This window comes from Pituophis catenifer, unplaced genomic scaffold, assembly GCF_029215685.1.
Source record: "Pituophis catenifer annectens isolate HBS135680 unplaced genomic scaffold, rPitCat1.0.hap2 SCAF_3, whole genome shotgun sequence".
NCBI lineage: Eukaryota > Metazoa > Chordata > Lepidosauria > Squamata > Colubridae > Pituophis > Pituophis catenifer.
Window position 1 is genome coordinate 104,933,854 of NW_027256883.1, and position 22,350 is coordinate 104,956,203.

Consider the following 22,350-nt stretch of genomic DNA (forward strand, 5'->3'; position numbering starts at 1 on the left):
CCATGTGGAAAACATGTGGAAACAGCCAGATTCGGAAGAATTTACAGGATAAAGAATATTCAGAATGCAATGGTAATAATGCAAATAGCCAGTATTTAATTGCAAAGTGCACACATTTGAATGACAGAGATAGTGAATAGGGCAGTGATGGCGAACCTTTTTGGCATTGCGTGCCAAAAGTCTAAGCGCGCGTGTGCTGTCGCGCTCCCGCGTGCCGGAACCCATATTGCAATGCACGCCCCCATTTACATGTGTGCACGACAACCCCCACGCTCCCTCTGCACATGCGCCCGCACTGTGCATGATGCCCCCCCAATGCGCCTCCCCCACTTTTTCTAAGTGGGCCGGGATACCTCTTACTAGAGGACAACTAGGTATCAGCCCGTTCCCTGGTGAGACAGCTGTTCCCCGCCCGGGGCATGGCGCTGCCAAGATGGCTTGGCTGATGATCAGGCAACTCCAAAGTTTCCTGCTAAACTTTAGTTCTCTTGCCCGTCTTCTTTCCCTGTTTAAAAGAGCCGTGCTTGTAGGGGGGAGAGATCTGACTAAAGAACTGTGCTTTAGCTGTGCTAAAGAGCTGCCTCCTGCCTTCCACGATCTCCAAAGTTCCTCCCCCATGGAATCCTAGCTTTTTCCTGCCTTCCACGATCTCCAAAGTTCCTCTCCCATGGAATCCTAGCTTTTTCCTGCCCTCCACGATCTCCAAAGTTCCTCCCCCATGGAATCCTAGCTTTTTCCTGCCTTCCCCGATCTCCAAAGTTCCTCCCCCATGGAATCCTAACTTTTTCCTGCCTTCCCCGATCTTCAAAGTTCCTCCCCCATGGAATTCTAGCTTTTTCATGCCTTCCACGATCTTCAAAGTTCCTCCCCCATGGAATCCTACCTTTCTCCTGCCTTCCCTGATCTCCAAAGTTCCTCCCCCACCGAATCCTAGCTTTTTCCTACCTTCCACGATCTCCAAAGTTCCTCCCCCAATTGAGTTCCTCCTGCCTTCCGTGCCTCCTCAGATCTTTGCAGTTTCTCCCATCGCATGCTAGCTTTCTTCTGCTTTCCTGCCATGGAGAGGCATCTGCAGAGGGTAGAACCTGCAGAGATCGGGGAAGGGCCTGCCTCCGTTCATGCACGGCAGAGACCAGAAGACCAGCTGGCCGATTGGAGGTGCGCGCATGTGTGGTGGACCTGGGCTGGCACGCGTGCCATAGGTTCGCCATCATGGGAATAGGGTAACCCAATCTCTCTTTGAGATGTTTCAAAGATCTATAAACAAGATGGAATAGTATTGCCATCACTTACCCGGATGCGTCTCATAGCAGTCACAATCTCTACCCTGCTGTTTGGCCGAGGTACATCTAAGCTGCCAATATACTGGAGGAGGAGAAAGAATAGTAGGGTTAGAGCAGAATATCAGATTACCAAAGTATTCTAAACAGGTCTGGATGGCTAAAATTTGTTTGGCAAGAAAATATTTATTGCTACTCCTCTTTGTACCCAGGAAATACATAAACCAGTTTTCTCCAACCTAGTATCCTCCAGACATATGCATTTGTAGAGTGAAGGTGGGGACAAGAGGATGCATACTGCAAACCTTCCAAGTTGTATAATTGTACCTGAAATCTGGATACAAGTATGTAAGGATAGGGTTTGTACAGTGATACAACTATGCACAGGTGGCTTGCTTCTGTATTGAGTATTGAGCAGGAGCGGTGACTGGAACGGAGTTTTGAAGCCAGGTGAGTGACAGCCAATCCATAGGCAAAATAACAATAAAAAGACTTTTAACTCTGAAAAAAAAACCAGCGTAAAAACAGTGGCTAACGGGCATGGGGGCAAGAAAAGAGGAGGTCTGAAGTGAAATTTAAAGGGATAAACACACAAAAGGAAATTGACTTTTGAATAAAATTATTTGGAGATCTTTAAAAACTAGAAGAAATAACCCCAAAATTGGCAAAAGGATTGGAAAGAAAATAAGTAGATCCATTTTTTTGAATGCTAAGAAAAACAAAAGAGATATTGAAACAAGCCCTGTAATAGAAGTGCTGTACAAACAAAAGAAAAAAAAGAGGGGAAAAGTATTGTTTAATTTGGACTGGACTGGACTGATTTGGCATTTTCAAAGTTAAAAAGAAGAAAAGAAAAGTTAGTAAAGACTGTTAACGTGGATTGAAACAAAATGGATACTTTGTCAGATTACTGATAGAAATTGTGGATTGTAGAGAGTCATCTTCAGGAGAAAAAGAACATTGCAATTTGGAACTTTTGTTTTGGAAAATTCTGAACTTTATTAGAGATAACAGTTGTGAGAACTTTTGGGGAGGATTTCTTTGCCTGCAAGCAGCTTGACTTTTGGGGGGGGGGGGGAAGGAACACAATGAGACTTTTAAAATTGGAATAAGACTAACCCAGAAAGAATAAAATGGCACAGGAAATTAGAGAAATGATGAAAATGATGTACTCGTCATGGAAAACGGAAATAAGGGAAATAATCACAATGCTACATGGAGAATTGAAACCTGAGGACCCAAAAATTGAGATAGAGCATGCTCAAGCTGACAAGGACATAAAGACGGAGAAGCAAGGCACAGAGATTGAAAATAAAGAAGATAAAGACAATGAGACTAACTATGGAAAATTAATTGAATATGTGGATAGTAACAATAAAAAGGAAGCTTTTAGAGATTACATTGGGGTTAACAATGGAAAAACAGAGAGGGTGGAAAGAGACAAAGAAGGAAAAAAAGGTGGAATAGAAAGAATACAAAAAATTTAAACGATTACATTGGGATTAACAGTAAAAAGATAAAAAAGAGTGGAAAAGGGTGAAAACAACAGGAAAAACGAGGCAAAATAGAAGAGTCCAGGACTTTGAAATACAGAATGATTACACTGGGATAAACAGTGGGGAAATAAGAAAAAGAGAAAAGAGATGGGAAACAATGGGAAATATAGGGCAAAACAGGAGAGTTCAAAATTTTAAAGCTCAAAAGAAAAAAAGGGAAAAGAAAAAGGCCAGAATAAAAATAAAAAAGGAGAAAAGAAGAAAGAAATGAAAGAGGAATATGCTATATATACTTAGGATTGAAATATGAATTGTAGCAAGAAACAATGGAAAATCATATGACTGTAAAAATGAATTGAATAATAATTGGAATATTTTTATTTGTACTTTTGAAACTTAGGTAATGATAAATTTTTAGAAATATGAATAAGTTTAAATTGTAACAATTGAAATACTTTTAACGGTATATGGTGGGGAAAGTAGAAATGACTAAGTTGTGGTTTGGAGAAATATATGGGGAAAACTATATGATTAGAGGATAACAGAACATTTTAAAATTTAATTAGGGAAATTGTAATAATTGAAATATTTTTAATTGTATATTGTGGTGAAAGCAGAAATGAGTAAGTTGTGGTTTGGAGGAATATATGGGAGAAACTATTTGGTTTATTATCATGTAAAGAGAAAAGATGGTTACATAACTAATTGATTTTTTAATAAGTTGGATTGCATGAAAATGGAAATAATTGGAATATTCATGTTCATATTTTTGGAATTTATATAAAGAAATATATGAGGAAAGATATTTGGTTTATGATTAATATCCAAAGAAAAAAAATAGTCATATAACTGATTTACACCAAAATGTTGGATTGTATTACTTAAGGAAATGTATGTTATAAAATAATTGGGTTTATTATTCCTATAAGAAATGAATGATTGTAACACCACATAATTAATTTGATGATGGATATAAAAATAGATGACAATGGGAAATATTAATAATCATAATAATGAATACTAGGAATTATATTAGGTGAGATTTTAAATTTGAGGGGTACAATATAGTATAGAAGAGAAAAAATGAAATTTGATTAAGATTAGAGGTGAGAATGAAGGTAATACTGGTTTTAAAAAAATAGAAGAGTATAAATATTATGGCAAAAAGGAAGTATAGAAATTGTTATTTTAGTTGAAATGACTAAAAACTGTTTAAATTTGTGAATCAGCCAAATACTCTGTTCAGAAAAAATACATTGTATGTTTGTATGTGTGTTTGTGTAAAAAATAAAAAAAACTTTTTTTTTAAAAAAAAAGGAAGACTGCTATCATGTATCCCCCTTCATTAAGCTAAACGTATCTAGTTCCTTTAGCTGTTCTTCATACAATTTCGTCTCCAGAGCCCTTATCATTTTTTGTTGATCTTCTCTGCATTCTCTAGGTTCTCAGCATATTTTTTTATTTTGTGATATCCAAAACTGGAGGTAGTATTCCAAATATGGACTCACTAGTGCAGTATGGAGCAGTGCTATCACTTCTTTAATCTTGATACAATTCTTCAAATTGATTCAGCCTCAAATTGGATTGACTTTTTTTTTTTGGCAGTTCAGCATATTACTGACTCATATACTTAGGTGATGGTATACTAGAACACCTAGATCCTTGTCATAGGCACTACTGTTGAGTCAGGTACTACCTATTCTAAACCTGTGCATTTGGTCTCAACTGTCCGACTAGCGAACCCAGGAAAAGTAGGCACTTTCAGGCATTTTAAAATACCAAAATTAAAACTTTATTGGATATACCATTTCGGCACTAAAGAATTAAAACCAGCTCTGAAGTTTTTCCATGCAATGCTACATAGTTAAACATTGGTTTCCCTTCTTCCCACCTGTTAGGAAATGGGTATTGCCTAATTGGAAATATATAAGCCAACATTGTATGTTTGTATTATGTGAATGTATTATGTAGCTTTAAGAACTGTGCTGAGTCATTGTGCTTCCTGATTGGATGAGCTCTGTAGCCATTGTATTTAAGGAGAGCTAAAGTATGGTTAGATGGGAACACTACATCATTTTTACCTGCTGCTATGCTGTAACACTTTTTGATCTCTCTATGGTCAACTGTTTGATCATGATTACTGCTTTCTGATATTTATTGAACTGTTTTTATATTGTTCCTGATTGTTCCGTGTATTTTTCTATAAACTGGTAAGAAGATTTTATATCCCTGGATTGATTTATATTGCACTTTATACGGCTAAGACTTGGATTGTTAAAGGACTATGATTTTGCTTTTCCCTAAAAGTAAAATACTATAAAACCCAGTTTGTCTGTATGTTATTCACAATTACTCTCAAAACCGTTTCCGTGCGTAAAACTCTAATGGTACTCTGCTTTATAAGCCACAACTTCGGGTGCAACTCAACAATATCCTTAACACCACCCATCGTGATCACGCTGTCCAATTATGAATCAGTCTTTTGTTTTGAGAACAGTTCATTTCTTTGTCAGACACCTGCATCAGTGACCTTGGTGGGTTCTTGACTCACACATTCTATTCTTGGATCATCTGCATTCTTTCTCACCCTTCCCTCCCCCCAGTTCGTTGGCAAGTTGAATAGCGATAAATTTTCAAATCGTTCAGAAGCAGTTCACACTTGACATTTGGTTTTCCTGTCTAAATGCAGACCTTATTTTTCTCGCCACTGAACTGCATCTTCTTGGATTGGGCTCATTGGTCAAGTCCATCAAGATCCTTCTGAATCTTGAGTCTATCTTCTGAAATGTTAGGAATTCCACCTGGCTTTTTAAATATTTAAATATGCTGCAACATGTGGAAATTTATGCTATAAATTTATGATATTATGTTTAATATTTCATAAAACTCTTATTTTACAGCATTTATATACAGCATTTATAAATGCTGAATACAGCATTTATATTGTAACGTCAGCAGGCTGTATGACTCAATCTGAAGCATGAATCTGAAAATAAATGACTCGAAGACCATTTTGGATAAGGAAAATGAACAATTGAAAGTTTGGTAAAGAATGTAAAATAGTAAAGCAAATAGATAAACATGGGGAAACGTATCAAAATATTTTAAATAGCAGAAATGCTAGTAAACATACAGTCTACTGTGAAGAACAAATGTTTGTCGAAATAAGTGAAAATAACTGTAGTGTATAAGAGCTTGCTTCTGCTCTTTGCTATGGAACTGTGAGTTGGATTTCTCAGAAGAAACATAAAAGTAAGTTCTATGCAACAGGAATGAAATTCTTAAGAAGTGTGTGAAGGTGAAAGAGAGAATAAATAATATGCTGAATATACAACTGCAAAAGGATGTTGGAATAGTTTGGTCATGTAAAGAGAAAGACTTAGACTCAAATATATGAAGGAAGAATATATCAATCAGGAGAAAAGAGAAAACTAAAAAGTCATGCTGAATAGAGATTCTAAAAAAAGAAAAAGAAAGATTAAAAAACAAAAGGCAGTGCATAAATCTGCATGATATACAGAAGGGAGAATGGTTTACAAGGATGGAGATATTTGGAGATATATAATGAATAGTATTGGGTAAGCTAATTTTAATTTTCTTTTTTTCCAGTCTCATGCCTTTAATTGTGTATAGCTATTCTTTATTTTTTTTCCTCTACTCTGGATAGAATGGATTGCCCTGAAGGGGAGTAATGTGATAGGTAAGTATGTCCATCTGCAAAATCAGTAAAATGGGAAGAAAACAATTATATATTCTTCTTCTCAACTTTAGCTTTGTCTGCCACTGCACTGGCAAAACTTCCTAAGTCCAATGGCCTAATCTTCAATTTAAACACCAACAAATTTTCTACTTTTCCTGGCTCAAAGGTGCTTTTTCAAAAGGCAACTGGACATTTTTTTTTCCCTGAGGAAGATGTTTCACTTCTCATTCAAGAGGTTTGATTGATTAAAATTGGTATTTCTTCTCGATAAGCATAATTCTACCTACAGGGAAACATTTTTTTAAAAAAATACAAGATTTCTTAACAGTGTAGGCTAAGCAGACTGTCTGGGGGGCGCTTGGTACAGTGAAGTGGATGTTTGGATAAATTCAACAGGGGATTCCAAATAAGAAGATGACAGAAAACAGGAATGTGGACAAAACAGCAAGGGACAAGCTGAGAAATTTTTTCCTTCTCTTTTTTTCTAACACTGTCTCTGTCCTGCTCACAGCACAGAAAGGGAGGCTTGATATGAATAAGACTAATAGAACGGACGTTGTCTTACCTGAACATCCCTTTTCTGGGCGCTGCGACCACAATCCATGGCTGGGTTTATTCTCCATGTTTTGACAGCAACTGAGAGAAAAACTTTCTTCCTTCGTACTATAACCACGCCCCCTTGTCTCCTTGCACTCCAGTCTTTGTCTCGAAGACCTGGACAGCCTAAATACGAGACACTTCACAGTCAGAACAGCACACACTGACACCCCAGACTCCTCAGGCCCGGAGCAGGAGCCTGAAGGGGAAGGGAATGAATTGTGGTTGCAGCGCCCAGAAAAGGGACGTTCAGGTAAGACAACATCCGTTGGAAGGAAGTTGTACAGCGAATGTAACGGTGAAGGGTCCGCCGCACGTCCAGCGTGTGCCAGCACTCCTCACGGTGGTGCCGAGGAGACGGGCAAAAGTCTGGTAAGATGAGCTCCTGGGCCCGGTGAAACCAGGAGTTCACCTTGGGCGTAAACGTAGGGTCCAGGCTGAGAACCACAGTATTAGCATGAAATATGCAGAGATCCTTCCTAATCGATAAGGCAGTGAGCTCTGAAACCCTCCTGGCCGATGTAATTGCCAGGAGGAACACCACCTTGAATGAGAGGAACTTGAGAGCTACGGAACCCAAAGGTTCGAACGGGGGCGACTTAAGAGCTTGCAGGACTAGTGGAAGGTCCCAGGATGGATATCGATGGACCGTAGGCAGCTGTAGATTTGTAGCGCCATGGAGGAAACCCCGAATCCGAGGATGGTGCAACAAGGATTGGTAAGGCGGGCACATGAGCACGGTTGACAAGGCAGCAGTCTGTCTCCGTAGAGTCGAAGGAGCCAAACCTCTGTTCAAACCAGCCTGGAGAAAGTTGAGGATGTCCAGGATATTTCAATCATTTCCATCATGCCCTCTCCTAATTCCGCCGCTGCAAGATTCTCCCTGAACTGAATCCTGCTCATGAGCCGGACGATTGGCTTTTTGACTTCTCCTTAACCCATATGGGGAACTGGATCTGGAGACACAAGTCCGGAGGGAGTCGGTGTATGGCTGGCCTTCACTACTGGTTTCCATCAATCCTTAGGATTATCTCAACTGGTCAGCCTTTGTGAGAGGATGGTTGGACCAATGAATTTCCGGGAGTCGAATGGCATGTATCTCCCCTCCACTGTTGTGAGAGGACAATGGAGTCCGGTTGCTTGTGCCGCAGATTGGAACTTTCCCCTGTGGACTTACAGCACCATGGTGGTCCCCCTGACCACAGACTATTTCTCACCCCTAATGACTGGATGTACTCGGTGTCTGAGTTCCTTGTCCTGCGAGACTGCCTCCTCTTGCAGGTTTGGCCCTCCACTCTATTGAGGGCCTATCTTGATGACGGATTTTGGAATCCCGAGAAGTGGCATGTTGCGAGGAGGGCGCTGTGGGGTTTTTTGGGGAAGCTTTTAGACAAGATTTTAAAGTGTTCTGGGAGGGGGATGGGTTGTGTGGATTCAGGGGATTACCCGCGGGGGGAGGGTTGGATTAGATCTAGGGTTGTGGGTGTGGGGGACGACCCACCTGGTCCGGCTGTGGAGCGTGGCATGGGAGGTGCGGGATTCGGGGTCAAGGAGGGGGTTAAACCTTGTGCCGATAATGGGCATTACATCAGTACTGTGGGTGGAAGGGGCAGATATGGCGGGAGCAGGGGGCCATATCATGTTGTGGGAGTGCGCGCTCGCTGTTTTCGAGTGGTGGCGCACTCCGGCCCCCAGTGCTCCTCTCGTTCCCCGGGTTGCACAGACCCTCAGGCCCTGGGCCTTCGGCTGATGTTATGCAACGCCAGGTCCGTGATAAAGCCTCCCTCATTTGCGATCTTGTTCAGGAGGGGGGAGTGGACCTGGTAGGTATCACGGAGACCTGGTTGGGCCAGGAGGGGGGGTCCCCCTCATTGAAATGTGCCCACCCGGTTTTTGCGCATTTCATCAGCCGAGGTCACAGGGGAGGGGAGGGGTGGCGGTGGTTGTCATTAAAGAAGGTCTTGGTCCAAGGGAGGCCACTGTTCCTCAGACTGCCGGATTTGAGTCCCTCCTTGTGAAGTGGGGTCATGGGGTGCAGATGGGCCTGCTGATTACATACTGGCTCCCTGCCACGTGGCGGCGGCCCTACCCGAGCTACTCATCATTATAGCTGCGGTGGCGGTTGATACCCCCAGGCTTATGGTCATGGGGGATTTTAACCTGCCATCTGTCGGTGAGGTGTCTGAGGTGACCCGGGAGTTCATGGCTTCCATGACGGCCATGGACCTGACCCAGTTAGTTCATGGCCCTACTCACATGGGGGGAAACATGCTGGACTTGGTTTTTGTTTCTGGTCAGTGGCTGAGTGATCTTGAGATAGGAGACATAGCTATTGAGCCCTTGTCATGGTCGGATCACTCCCTCCTTTGCTTTGACCTTAGAACCACCACACCCCGCCACAGGGAGGCGGAACTGATGAGGTGGTTCCACCCCAGGAGCCTGATGGATCTGGATAGGTTCCAGACTGAGCTTCGGCCATTCCCTGAGGCTCTGGGTCATGACTCGACTGAAGACTTAGTGGCTGATGGGATAGGGCGGCCGCTGAAGCTTTGGACCAGATCGTGCTTTTGTGGCCTCTAACCCGGCGCCGGTCTCACCTGGCTCCTTGGTTTACCAAGGAGCTGAGGGAGATGAAGCGCTGGAAAAGACACCTAGAGAGCTATTGGAGGGCCAGCTTTTCTGAATCCGACCGAACACTAGTAAGATCTCATATTAAGACCTACCTAGTGGCGATAAAAGTGGCAAAATGTAATTATTTTTCTGCTCTTATTGCATCATCAGATAATCGCCCAGCCGCCCTGTTTAGGGTGACCTGCTCCCTACTCCACCAGGGAGCGCAGGAGGACCCCTTGGAGGGCAGGGCCGAGGACTTTGTGCAGTATCTGTATGACAAAATCGTTCAGATTCGGGAAGACTTGGACTCTGACTGGGTAGATTCAGAAGGGATGATTGAGGCAGGTCTTGAGAATATTATCTGGGAAGAGTTTGATCCTGTGACTCCCAAAGACATGGACAGGATATTGGGTAGACTGAGCGGGGCCACATGTTTATTGGACCCGTGTTCCTCCTGGTTGGTGCTGGCTTCTCGGGAGGTTACACGAGGCTGGCTCCAGGGGATTATTAATGCTTCCTTGAGTGAGGTTGTCTTTCCCGCTGCCTTGAAAGAGGCGGTGGTGAGGCCTCTCCTCAAGAAGCCTTCCCTGGACCCGGCAGACTGGACGATAATTCGCTATTATCATCCAGTCTCCAACCTTCGCTTTGTGGCAAAGGTTGTTGAGAGTGTGGGCACAACAGCTTCCCCAGTACCTGGATGAAACGGTTTATCTAGATCCGTTCCAGTCGGGCTTCAGGACTGGGTACAGCATGGAAACTGCATTGGTCGCGTTGGTTGATGATCTCTGGAGGGCTCGGGACAGAGGTTGTTCCTCTGTCCTGGTCTTATTAGACCTCTCAGCGGCTTTTGATACCATCAACCATGGTATCATGCTGCACTGGTAGGAGGAGTTAGGGGTGAGGGGCACCATGTTGCAGTGGTTCTCCTCCTTTCTCTCCGACTGGTTGCAGTCTGTGTTGGCAGGGGAGCAGAGGTTGACCCCGAGGCGCCTTGTATGTGGGGTGCCACAGGGGTCGGTCCTCTCACCCCTTCTGTTCAACATTTATGTGAAGCCACTGGGTGAGATCATCCGTGGTTTCGGGGTGAAGTACCATCAGTACGCTGATGACACCCAGCTGTACATCTCCACCCCAGGCCACCCCAACGATGCCCTTGAAGTGATGTCCCAATGCCTGGAGGCTGTGCGGGTCTGGATGGGGAGGAACAGACTCAACCCTTCCAAGACTGAGTGGCTGTGGCTCCCGGCATCCCGATATAGTCAGTTGACTCCATCACTGACTATTGGGGGCGAGTCATTGGCCCCCACAGAGAGGGCTCGCAATCTGGGAGTCCTCCTGGATATGCAGCTGTCCTTGGAGGAACATCTGACGGCTGTAACCAGGAGGACCTTTTGTCAGGTTCGCCTGATTCGCCAGTTGCGGCCCTTTCTTGATCGGGATTCCCTGTGCACAGTCACTCATGCCCTCGTCACCTCTCACCTTGACTACTGCAACGCTCTCTACATGGGGCTCCCCTGAGGAGCACCCGGAGGCTCCAACTGGTCCAGAACGCAGCAGGTAGTGACGGGAGCAGCATGGCGCTCCCATGTAACACCGCTCCTGCGTGAGCTGCACTGGCTCCCGGTGGTCTTCCGGGTGCACTTCAAGGTGTTGGTTATCACCTTCAAAGCGCTCCATGGCATAGGGCCTAGCTATCTTCGAGACCACCTGCTGCTACCGACGACCTCCCATCGACCCGTGCGCTCCCACAGAGTAGGCCTCCTCAGGGTGCCATCAGCCAGACAGTGTAGGCTGGTGACCCCCAGGGGGAGGGCCTTCTCTGTGGGGGCACCTACCCTCTGGAATCAGCTCCCCCCAGAGATAAGGAGAATCCAGGACCTCAGTGCCTTCCGTCGTGCCCTTAAAACCCATTTTTTCAAGCAAGCCGGGCTGGCTTAAGATGAAATTTTTAATTGTTTTTAAATGTTTTAAACGTTTTAATTGGTAATGAGTTTTAATTGGGCCAAATTTATATATCTTTTAATTGTTTTTTTAATATTTGTCCTGCATGTTTTTAATTTTGGCTGTACACCGCCCTGAGTCCTCAGGGAGAAGGGCGGTGTAGAAATTCAATATAAAATAAAATAAAAATAAAAAAAATTAAAATCTTCCGAACAACCTATGGAATGAGGGGAATCGGAGCGAATGCATACAACAGACCTGGAGGCCAACTGCACCGAAGGGCATTGCAATCCTCCGCCAGCGGGTTCAGCCTTATTATACTGGCATTCCAATGCCTTGTGATGCCGTAACGCGTCTTTATCCGAGCTAGACGAGGCCTTGGATTGGTGAGGAGTGTGGCTGGTGGAGGCTGCCCGCTTCCCCGACTTAGACTTACGTTTAGAAGGCCTAGGAGGGCTGGCCTCATGTTCAAGATGCGAGGACAGGGAAGAGTCTGCCATTGGGCCAATAAAGGGGAAAGGGCCAGCAAGTCCAAGTCAATAAAGGTGCAGAAATGGGACTGAGAACCCCCAAAGTTACCACCACTTCTATTGCCCACAAACCTCCTTGAAAATTCTGTGCTACAGCTACCAGCCGGCAGCGATGAGCAAGGTGCTCACACACGAGCAACTCCACAGACAAAGCCCTCCAAAGGCGCTGGCCGAAGAAGGGCCAAAGGCGCCACTTCGCTGTCTCCGCCTGTGTCGTTTTTCTCCTATCTCGATGGAGCTCTCAAAATGGCGGCTGAGCCGATGACAACAAAATGGCGGCCACAGCGATCCCAAAATGGTGGCCATGCCAATGACAAAATGGCAGTCGCAACAGCGACAGTGGGAAACCGATGACACAAAGTAAGCTTTTTATTGCAGTCAGAGACCAAATTAAAATACACATAGAAGGGGAGTATATTTTACAAATATAGATAGATCATGTGACAGTACACCATCTACTGCCTCAGATACAATCTGTATCTGACCGGCCAATCGGACTAGGCACAAGGCAGATCACCCTGAGCGCCGTGAAGCTCACTGAGATATCAGAGTGTGCACGGAAGCCATGCAGGGACTCTGGAGCCGCCACTAGTGAGAGCTAACAACAAACAGTGGTGCGGGCGGGCAAGCCGGCGGACCGACAGCCCAGCACCGGCAGCTAAATTGCCAAGCGCGGAGCCGCCCCGAAGGGACAGAATCGAGAGGCTGCTATCTGCAATGAGAGAAAGAGGCGCAGGACGGCCTGGAGCCCCAGACACGTCACGCGCGCCTCAGCAGCTGGCCGTGAAGTAAGCTGTCTCCCGGAAAAAAAATCAACTAATCAAAAATAAAGAAATTTAGCTAATGAGCCTAAAAAAGTATTTGGGTGAAACCCCAGCACGAAGAAAGAGACACCAGTCTGTCAGCGACTGAGAGAAAAAGACTGGAGTGCAAGGAGACAAGGGGGCGTGTTTATAGCACGAAGGAAGAAAGTTTTTCTCTCAGTTGCTGTCAAGACATGGAGAATAAACCCAGCCATGGATTGTGAGAGCAGCACACTGGAAAATAAACCATTGCTCTGATCAAGTTTTAAGTTTTCATCTTAGATATCTGGAGTGCAGTTTTTAGCTCTGCTCAACCATAGGCCATTAATAAAAGTGGCACCTCCCCCAAGATGATAAAGAGAGTATCTCTCCAACATCTGGCTGGGGGAAAGTTAAAAGTCTGCAAGAAATAAGTCTACATCAGATTTTTCCCTACTCAAAAAACTCTTTTGTCAATAATAACTACTTAGTAAAATTGCTGTCTATAAATTGAAATCATGCAACCAAAATTATTTTACAAAAACAAAGACCTTTTACTTGATGAACTAATGTTCAAAATACAGAATGAAGTCTTCAGATATTTATTATGTAATATTTTCAGCTAGGATTTGTATGTACAGATAAAATTACTCCAACAAACATCCTTCGCTATGCACTTACTTAAGACTGAATTAAAGTTGCCCACAACTGCATGAAATCAGTGCCACATATCTACACTGCGAAGGGATTGATGGTAAATGCAGATTGTAGGTGGCTGCAGATGGACCACTATGCACACTCACTAAATCCCAATCACGTATTGTGTGGAGGTGTGCATCCTGTGTGCTAATTGGTTGATCTTCCTATTTTGTGCATTGCTGTTTAAGTGCCAGAATGTTACAATCGCAGAAATATAAATGGAACACCTATGCAACCATCCCCGAATGAGAGATGCATACATATCCTCACGTGCAATGCTTGACTTATTACTTTCTCTTGAACTTTTGGGCAGATCCAAATTAGGGACAAAAAGTCTGTAAATCAGTGGTTAGCTTACTCCCCATAAAGAGGAGTTGAAGATTCTGTGTGCTTTGGCCCATCTTCACTAGTCAACAATAAAAAGGCTAAAGATCCTGGCCATAAGAGTACCTTCCAGTGGTGGGTTGCCACCAGTTCGCCCCGTATCAGGTGAACTGGTAGCGGTGGCGGCAGGAGGCTCCACCCACCTGCCCGGACGCTTCTGCACATGCACAGAAGCATGACGGGCACATGCGTGTGAGCACGAGCAAACCAGTAGCAAACTAAATTTAAACCCACTACTGGTACCTTCCAAAGTTTTCACACTGTCTCAAGCTAGAGAGCAATAACAATAAGGCCAGGCATTCTTCATCCACCCATCAAGCCCTTCAGAGTGCCATATGCTTTGCCCATCTCATCTTTTTCTTCTCTTTAATGTCACTTTTGGCTGAAAGGGATGAAAGCACCATTATTTCAAGGAAAGTGTATGGTGCCCTCTCTGGATCAGGGTATGATATCTGGTTTATTTTTATTGAGCTGGTGAGACTCAAATTGCTGAACTGCTGCTAGCCAGCAGTCAGTAGCTGAATGCAATACTGCATTCTAACCACTGCTCCACCATGGCTCTTCTGGACTCCTTTTTTTTTTAATTTTTTAAATTTTTTTAATTTGATTTATATGCCGCCCTTCTCCAGAGACTCAGGGCGGCTTACAATGAGCTAAGCAATAGCCTTCATTCTTTTGTATATTTATACAAAGTCAGCTTATTGCCCCCACAACTGGGTCCTCAATTTACCTACCTTAGAAAGGATGGAAGGCTGAGTCAACCTTGAGCCTTGGCGAGATTCAAACCTGCAGTAATTGCAGGCAGCTATTCTTAATAACAGGGTGCTTTAGACCACTGTACTACCAAGGCTACATAAAATTCCGGGGTGAGTCATCATCAGGTTTGGTGCTAAATCTTATTAATCTACAGATGACACCTAAATCTATTTCTTCACATCATTGTATTCCAATGCTGTCTTTATGCTGGATGAGAGATAATAAACTGAAGTGGAATATAAGCAAGGCAAACAAATGGGCTGACTGTGAGAATAACAGAGTAGTTTCTCTTCTTCTGGACTGCATTGCACCTCCTAGAAAGAACAGGTAAACAGTTTGGGAAGCTCTAGGAGTTTGTTCTCAGCTTTGTGTTCCTAGTTTAGGCTCTGGTTGGGAGCAATTTTCACTAGTTATGTGCCTGTTCCCTGAAGAAAACAACTACTAAACAATGATTTATCAGCTAATAGTACATTTGTATATATCTTGTATAGCTTAACTGTGATGGCTCAGTGGTTAAAGATGCTGAGCTTGTTAGCTGGAGAGCTGACAACCCGGGTTACTTGCTCCAGATCCTGCCCACCTCGCAGTTCAAAAACATGCAAAATGCAAGTAGATTCATAGGTACCACTTCAGTGGAAAGGTAACAACATTCCATGCACCTTTGGCATATATCCATGCTGGCCACATGGCCATGGAAAGTTATTATGTGTTCTGTCCCCGTCTCACACACGCACACAAACAGATAGCCAGGGGTTAAATAAAACTGGCAGACAACAAATTCTTTCAATAAGAGGATTGGCAGCAACCCCGTAGCTGCTTGCCAAAGACTTTACTCATAGAGGTAGGGGTTGTTCCTCCGACAGATAAACCCAAACAAGATACACACAGTTCAAGAATTGTCAAGTCCAGTCCATATTAAATCCAAGGCAGATAACGTTGTTTTAATGATACAATGTGACTCGCTAGTAGTTAATTTTGTCTGTCACAGAGTCTGAATGGCCACCTCACCCCCTTTTATCCCCTGTGGGGTGTGGTCCAGTGACTCAGCTTAATCTCTGGCACGCCTCCTTTTCTGCTGCGTGCGCTTGTCTCTCTGACGCTGGTGTGGATCCAGCCAAGACTTATCTCCGTCACTGTCCGACTGCGAGGAGATACCTGGCTCCTGGCCAATCTCTTCTCCTTCGGGAGACACCTGAGGCATTGCCAGAGAGGAGGGTCCTGGAGAGGGAGGCCTGGCCAACTCCTCTCCTTCATGTTCGGAGCCCTCTCCCTCCGATAAGTCGGCCTCGGGGGTCGGAGTCACAACATTATGTCAACCTGCTGTCAGACTCACTTAAAATGCATTTGTCCAATTCAAAATTATAATATCATCATAAAGATTAGCATTATTAGTAACAATGTCAACTTCTCTCCTTTTATTTAGTCATTAATGTGTGCACATTTGCGAACTGGTAGGGAAGGTAAGTGAATTTCACCCCTGATCTGCTCTAATTACTTTCTCCACAACATTCCTCAGCATACTATATTCTTTTTATAACTGTTTAAAAGAGCCCATTTTGAAAGAATGCAGATAAGTTACATCTACACTATATATTGACTTTGGGCACTATAGGAAAATCAAAGTATAAAATCCAATAAAAAAAAATTTGGGGGGGGGGACTAAATCAATAGACATTATATATTGCTGATAAGATAGATTTTTTGTTTGTTTGTACTATTCACTCTATTCACTTAATTTTATATTTTAATGATAGTTACTTTTGAATTTACTAGTGGAAAGAAAGTAGGAAATGGCAATGTTAAAAATAAAACAGAGCACTAGGTAAAATTAATAATCCTTGGCCAAATTTTAGCTTTCAGTCAAATTAATTCACTGCTGCCACTTTTCTCTCCATTTTATTTTAAAATGAAAAGCAGGAAAATACTCCCTAATCAGTGCTTAAACTTGAACAATAAAATACAAGGATATCAGATGGATGGCCCTCGTTCATCTCATTAGATTTATGTGGCCCTTGGCCAGAAAAGCAGCCATTGCAGTGAGTTTTTTTCATTCCATTTGCTTAATGTAATCATTCAAAGTTCTACAGAATTCCTATAGAAGATAATTTTACAAATTGTTGTTCCAACTTTCATGCAATTTGGCAACTTGTTTAAAAACCAACAATCATATGATAACTGTAAATAATTAATAGAAACCTAGTCATTTGCTCACTTCAATAAAGTGGCTGGTTTATGAGAGAAGAAGAATGGTGTGTGCAATTAACTGCTATTCAAGATTTTGATTCACAGCATATACTGGCTAGTTCTGGCTTCAAGCATACCACTTAAGAGTGGAACGAAAAATTATAGTGATTAATCTAACTATAAAGCAGGAATCTAGTACTGCAACCCAAACAAGGTACCGCCTTTGCCTTCCTCCCCGCACCCCCTTACACTAATGTTTGTTAATATAATAACTCTGGATATAAATGGCATGTTGTCCAAAAAGACAGGATGAAGGAGGAGACTCAGTGGTGAAAAGAAGTCAGATTATCCTGTGACACTGAGCAAGCCAGTTCTTTTCTTTTTCAACCTGGGACTACTGAATCACTCAAGCAAAGTAAATGAAGTGTGTAATTTGAAGGAGCTGCACATGACCAAGGGAAACAAATATACACAAAATAAGCAGAATCAGTTGTGATCTGAGGGAACAAATACAATTGTCAAATTGTGACTATTTGGTTCACAGAAGACAGAGCAACCTTTTCAGAAATATACATTTCCACAAATATACATTTCCACATCCATCTAAAACTTATGGCACATGAAAAACAGTGACTTCCAAAAAACAACAACACAGTCTTGACTTGGCTGTACCATAATTTTAATAACTAAACAGAACCTTCTGTTAAGCCTGCTATATAATTACTTAAGAGGATGTGAGTTGCTAACTAACCACCTGTTCGGAATATTTAAAAGATGAAAATCAGGTTTTCCAGCCAATTGTTATCTCTTGAATATAAGCTCTCTACCTGCCTTCTCCTTTCTGGGAAAAACTGACATGATTTCAGAACCTCCCTAGCTAGCCAGATCCAGTACACAGCACTCCTCCTCTAAGTCCCTAGTATTTAATTCAGAATCTTCCTTCCTGTAATTTAGAAACAGAAATCCCTTTAAATTAGAGCCAAATGCCAGTACTGGATTATTATCATCAGCTGTCTGCTGAGAAGTCACAGTATGTAGAATGGAATATTCTGAAATTTATGGAAGGGAAGAAGGGAAGGGGACTGTCTCATTATTGCTACTTCACATCCATCAACTGGGCTCCATGCATAATTTACCCTAAAGTATAAAGGGATTGTTCCCTTGGGACATAGAGGGAATCTATTCTATTAGAATACCTTAATTAACATTTAGAACTCATATGTAAATGTTACTGAAACATATAACTCAATTCAACTAATGTTCCATCTGTAAAATAATCTTGCAAAAGGGCAAGCAATAATTTATCTGAAAGCATTTTCTAAAGAAAGCACCATGACAATATTATAAAACTCTTTTCTTTTATCAGTTTCTTACAGGATATCAGATACCTTATTTGGGACTTCTATATTTTGAGTCTGGATACAGTATATGCAAGAAATATGAAGTTACATTCACGGAAGTGCTATTACTTAAATACAGCTGTAAGAATTGTTACTATCCATCAAGCCAAGACCCTCAACCCAGACTGACTTAAGATCCTACATAGGGATGTTGTGGGAGGAGGTAAATAATACAGATTAAGAAATATTTGACATACAGCAGTCAGGAGAAAATACAATTTGTTTTATAACTTTCCAGTTGATAAAGATTTTAAAGAGCCAGATGGAATCAGAACAGGGCAATGTCAATTTAAGTTTTGATTTTATGTGTGTGTGTTTCTATGTTTATTTATATATATTTATGTATATTTATATATGTGCGTCCACACACATGGAATGTATGTGTCATCCTCAATTGGTCTTCAAGAACCTCCCATAAGCCTATAGTTACCTCCAACTTCGGCTTATTGTATAAACTCTGCCCTCTCATCCATGTGTCTCCCTTTGCCATTGATATCATTTGACTCTTTTCTCTTTAGGTTTGGCTTCTCCTAGCATTTTTACACTCTAGACGTCAGATCATTCTTTATCTTCTCATGCATTTTTATTATGTACTTTTAGTTATTGTTGTATCCTATAAAAATTAATTGCTCAACAGTTCAAAACCAGATGAACTATGAAGGAGATAAAGACAAAGTGGAAATTAGCTGACACTAGAATAACAAGAGAAGCTACTAGTACAGTTTATCTTTTTCTCCTCCAGGCATAACTCATGGTCCCGCATTGACATGATATGGATGTCATTGGAATTAGGAGAAATAGTATGAGAGGTTGAAATTTTAGGGAATGATTGGGCAGATCACAACCCTTTAGTGCTTACCTGGAAAGGAGAGCGTAGTAGAGGACGATGGATGATGAGGGCAGAATTATGCAAAGATAAGGATTTTGTGGAGTTGTTAAAACGGGAGCTGGCTCTTTTTTTCCTGGAGAACAGGCGAGAGGATACATTTTTACAAATAATATGGGATATGGCTAAGGCAGTGGCAAGAGGGGCTGTGATTAAATATATGGCCAAAAAATGGAAGGAAGATAGGTAGGAGAGACTAAAGTGGGCAGACAGGCTGGAGAAATGGGAAACGAGATTACAAAAGGAACCAACAGATAAGATAGCGAAAGAACAAGAGGATTGGTGAGGCACCATATGAATTTATTGGATCAAACCAAGTTAGTGAAAAAAATTTGGAGAGCAAAGCAAAATTACTTTGAACATGCCAATAAAGCAGGAAGATGGTTGTCAAGCAGATTGAAAAAGGAATTAGAAAGCAGAAAGATTAAATGGTTAAGAGACAAATTAGGTCATTTAGTGGCCAACAATTGGGGGGGGGGAGAAGTGGCGTATGAATTTTTCCAGGAGTTATATCAAAGAGAAGATACTAGTCAAAAGCAATTCAGTTTCCTAGACAACCTGCCAGGGGTACCAGACCAGATAAGAGATATACTGAATAGAAATATTTCAGAGGGGGAAATAGAGGAAAGTCTGAAAAAACAGAAGAGTGGTAAAACCCCTGGAACAGATGGACTGTCTGTAGAGTGTATAAGGCAATTTGGGAAGTAATTGGGATACAGTTGCACAACGTCTTTAACGAAGTGTTGAATGATGGACGAATGCCAAAATCCTGGGAAGAGACGTATATCTCTCTCCTTCCTAAGGGAGGGGCTGATACAACCTATATTAAGAATTATAGACTAATAGCCTTGCTTAATGCCGATTATAAATTGTTTGCATCCATCCTAGCAAAAAGACTACAGGTTTTTCTAAATCAGTTCATACATAAAGACCAGAATGGTTTCTTACCACATAGATTGTTGAGAGATAATCTGAGAGTAATATTAAATGCTCTTGAGTTTTATGAATATCACTCAGACAAACAAATGGCACTTCTCTTTTTAGATGCCTATAAAGCATTTGACAGCGTGAGTTGGGAATTTATGCTAACCCAGCTTCGTAAAATGGAATTTGGCGAAAAATTTACACAGGCAATACAAACAATTTATTCTTCCCAGGTGGCATGGGTTCTAGTTAATGGGGAAAAAACAAGGGAACTCTGGAATGATTTGCCCCCGGAGATACGAAGGATATTGGATCTCCGGGTTTTTCGCCGTGCCCTAAAAACTTTTCTATCAAGCAGGGCTGGCGTGAAACCCGCCCCCCCTTTTTAGTCTTTTTTAGCTTTTTAAATTGCCAAATGGGTTTTAGTTTTCAATATTTTACATTTTGGGGCCACAGTTATTTAATTCTTTTAATAATTTTAAATTTTGTATTGATATGTGTTTTAGTTTTGGCTGTACACTGCCCTGAGTCCACTAGGAGAAGGGCGGGATATAAATTGAATAAATAATAATAATAATAATAATAATAATAATAATAATAATAATAATAATAATAATAATAATTAGGGGAACGAGGCAGGGTTGCCCGCTTTCTCCGCTTTTATTTATTTTGACCCTGGAGCCCCTTCTCAGGGAAATTAATAATAATCGGGCAATTAAAGGACTTAAAGTACGAAGGCAGGAATTTAAAATACAGGCATTCGCGGACAATCTCGTCTTCATTCTAGAAGACCCTCAGGAGTCGGGCCCAGAGTTAATAGAGATGATGGAAGAATATGGTAGAGAGGCGAGATTAAAAATGAATAAGGACCAAACTAAGATATTGGTCAAAAATATTCCAAAAATGCAGAAGGACATATTAGAATCTATTAGAATATCCAATTTGGATATTCAAATTGTAAATAAAATTAAATATTTAGGAATTTGGCTAACAGCCCAATGCTCTACAATTGTAAGAGACTTGGAGAAGTGGAAAAATTTACAGTTGTCTCAGCAACAGAAGCGATGACATATCCAACAACTCTTAAACAGGATAACATTTATAGATATAAAGAGCTTGTGGATGTCCAAGGGATATTAAGATCTAGGGAAGATTTGGCTGATAAAGGAATTAGGTTAGATTGGTGGACCTATGCTACAGTTCAATCTCGCTACAGGAAGGATAGAGATAATTACGGGATATATGTGATGGAGCAGAGTTTTGATAAAATATTAATGGGAGAGGATCATAAATACATAACTAAAATGTATGCACAATTGCTTGAACGAATGATAGGAGAAGAGGTTGTAAAAGACACTATGATTGCCGGGGGAGGAATTTTGGGTACTCGATTCCTTTAGAAAAATGGCAACAAATGTGGGGGGGAAATATTAAAATGACTACGGCAACATCTTTCAAGGAAAATACATATAAAATGTTGTATAGATGGCATCTCCCACCAGCAAGAATTGCTAAAATGTTTCCGGGTGCATCAGAGTTATGTTGGAAATGTGGGGAAACCAGAGGTACGTATTTCCATCAATGGTGGACTTGTATAATGGCAAAGAGGCATTGGAGAAGGATAAGGAATTGGATTAAGGAAATTACTAATGTGGACCTCCCAATGGAAACCTGAGATATATTTACTAGGTATTCGCCCAGAGGGGCTAAGTAAGAAAAAATGGTATCTCACTCTACATATTTTAGTCGCAGCTAGAATAGTGTTCACCCAACAATGGAAAGAAAAAGAGATACCGGTCAGTGTCCAAATTATAAATAAAGTATTAGAGTGCGCTGAAGCGGACAGAATGACGTATAGGTTGAAAGAAAAAGAGCATTCTGAATTTTTTCAAAGTTGGGACAGTTGGTACCGGTGGTTGAATAAAAGGATTGAGATGAAGTGAGGGCCTAAGTCAATATGAGGAGAGATATACTTACCTAGATTGAAAGATAATTGTTTGAAAACCATATTTGGGGATTATTTACTTTATTCTGTGTTGTGGGCACAATTATTTATTAATGAGGGCAGGAATATTATCTACCGGGATGGATGTGTTTGTCTAACTTGTCTAGTGTTATGAATGGGGGAGGGAGGGAGGGAGGGGAATGTATGGTTTTTGTTGTTATGTATAATCAATG

General features: G+C 41.9%; 1 protein-coding gene across 1 annotated transcript in view; it reads right to left on the reverse strand.

The window, feature by feature from the left end:
* The window catches only part of NOS1AP (nitric oxide synthase 1 adaptor protein), a 104,441-nt gene that overhangs the window by 72,374 nt on the left and 9,717 nt on the right, over positions 1 to 22,350 (reverse strand). Inside the window, exon 2 of the mRNA XM_070940886.1 lies at positions 1,294 to 1,365. Coding sequence (XP_070796987.1) covers positions 1,294 to 1,365 — 72 coding nt within the window. The remainder of the gene's footprint in view (positions 1 to 1,293; positions 1,366 to 22,350) is intronic.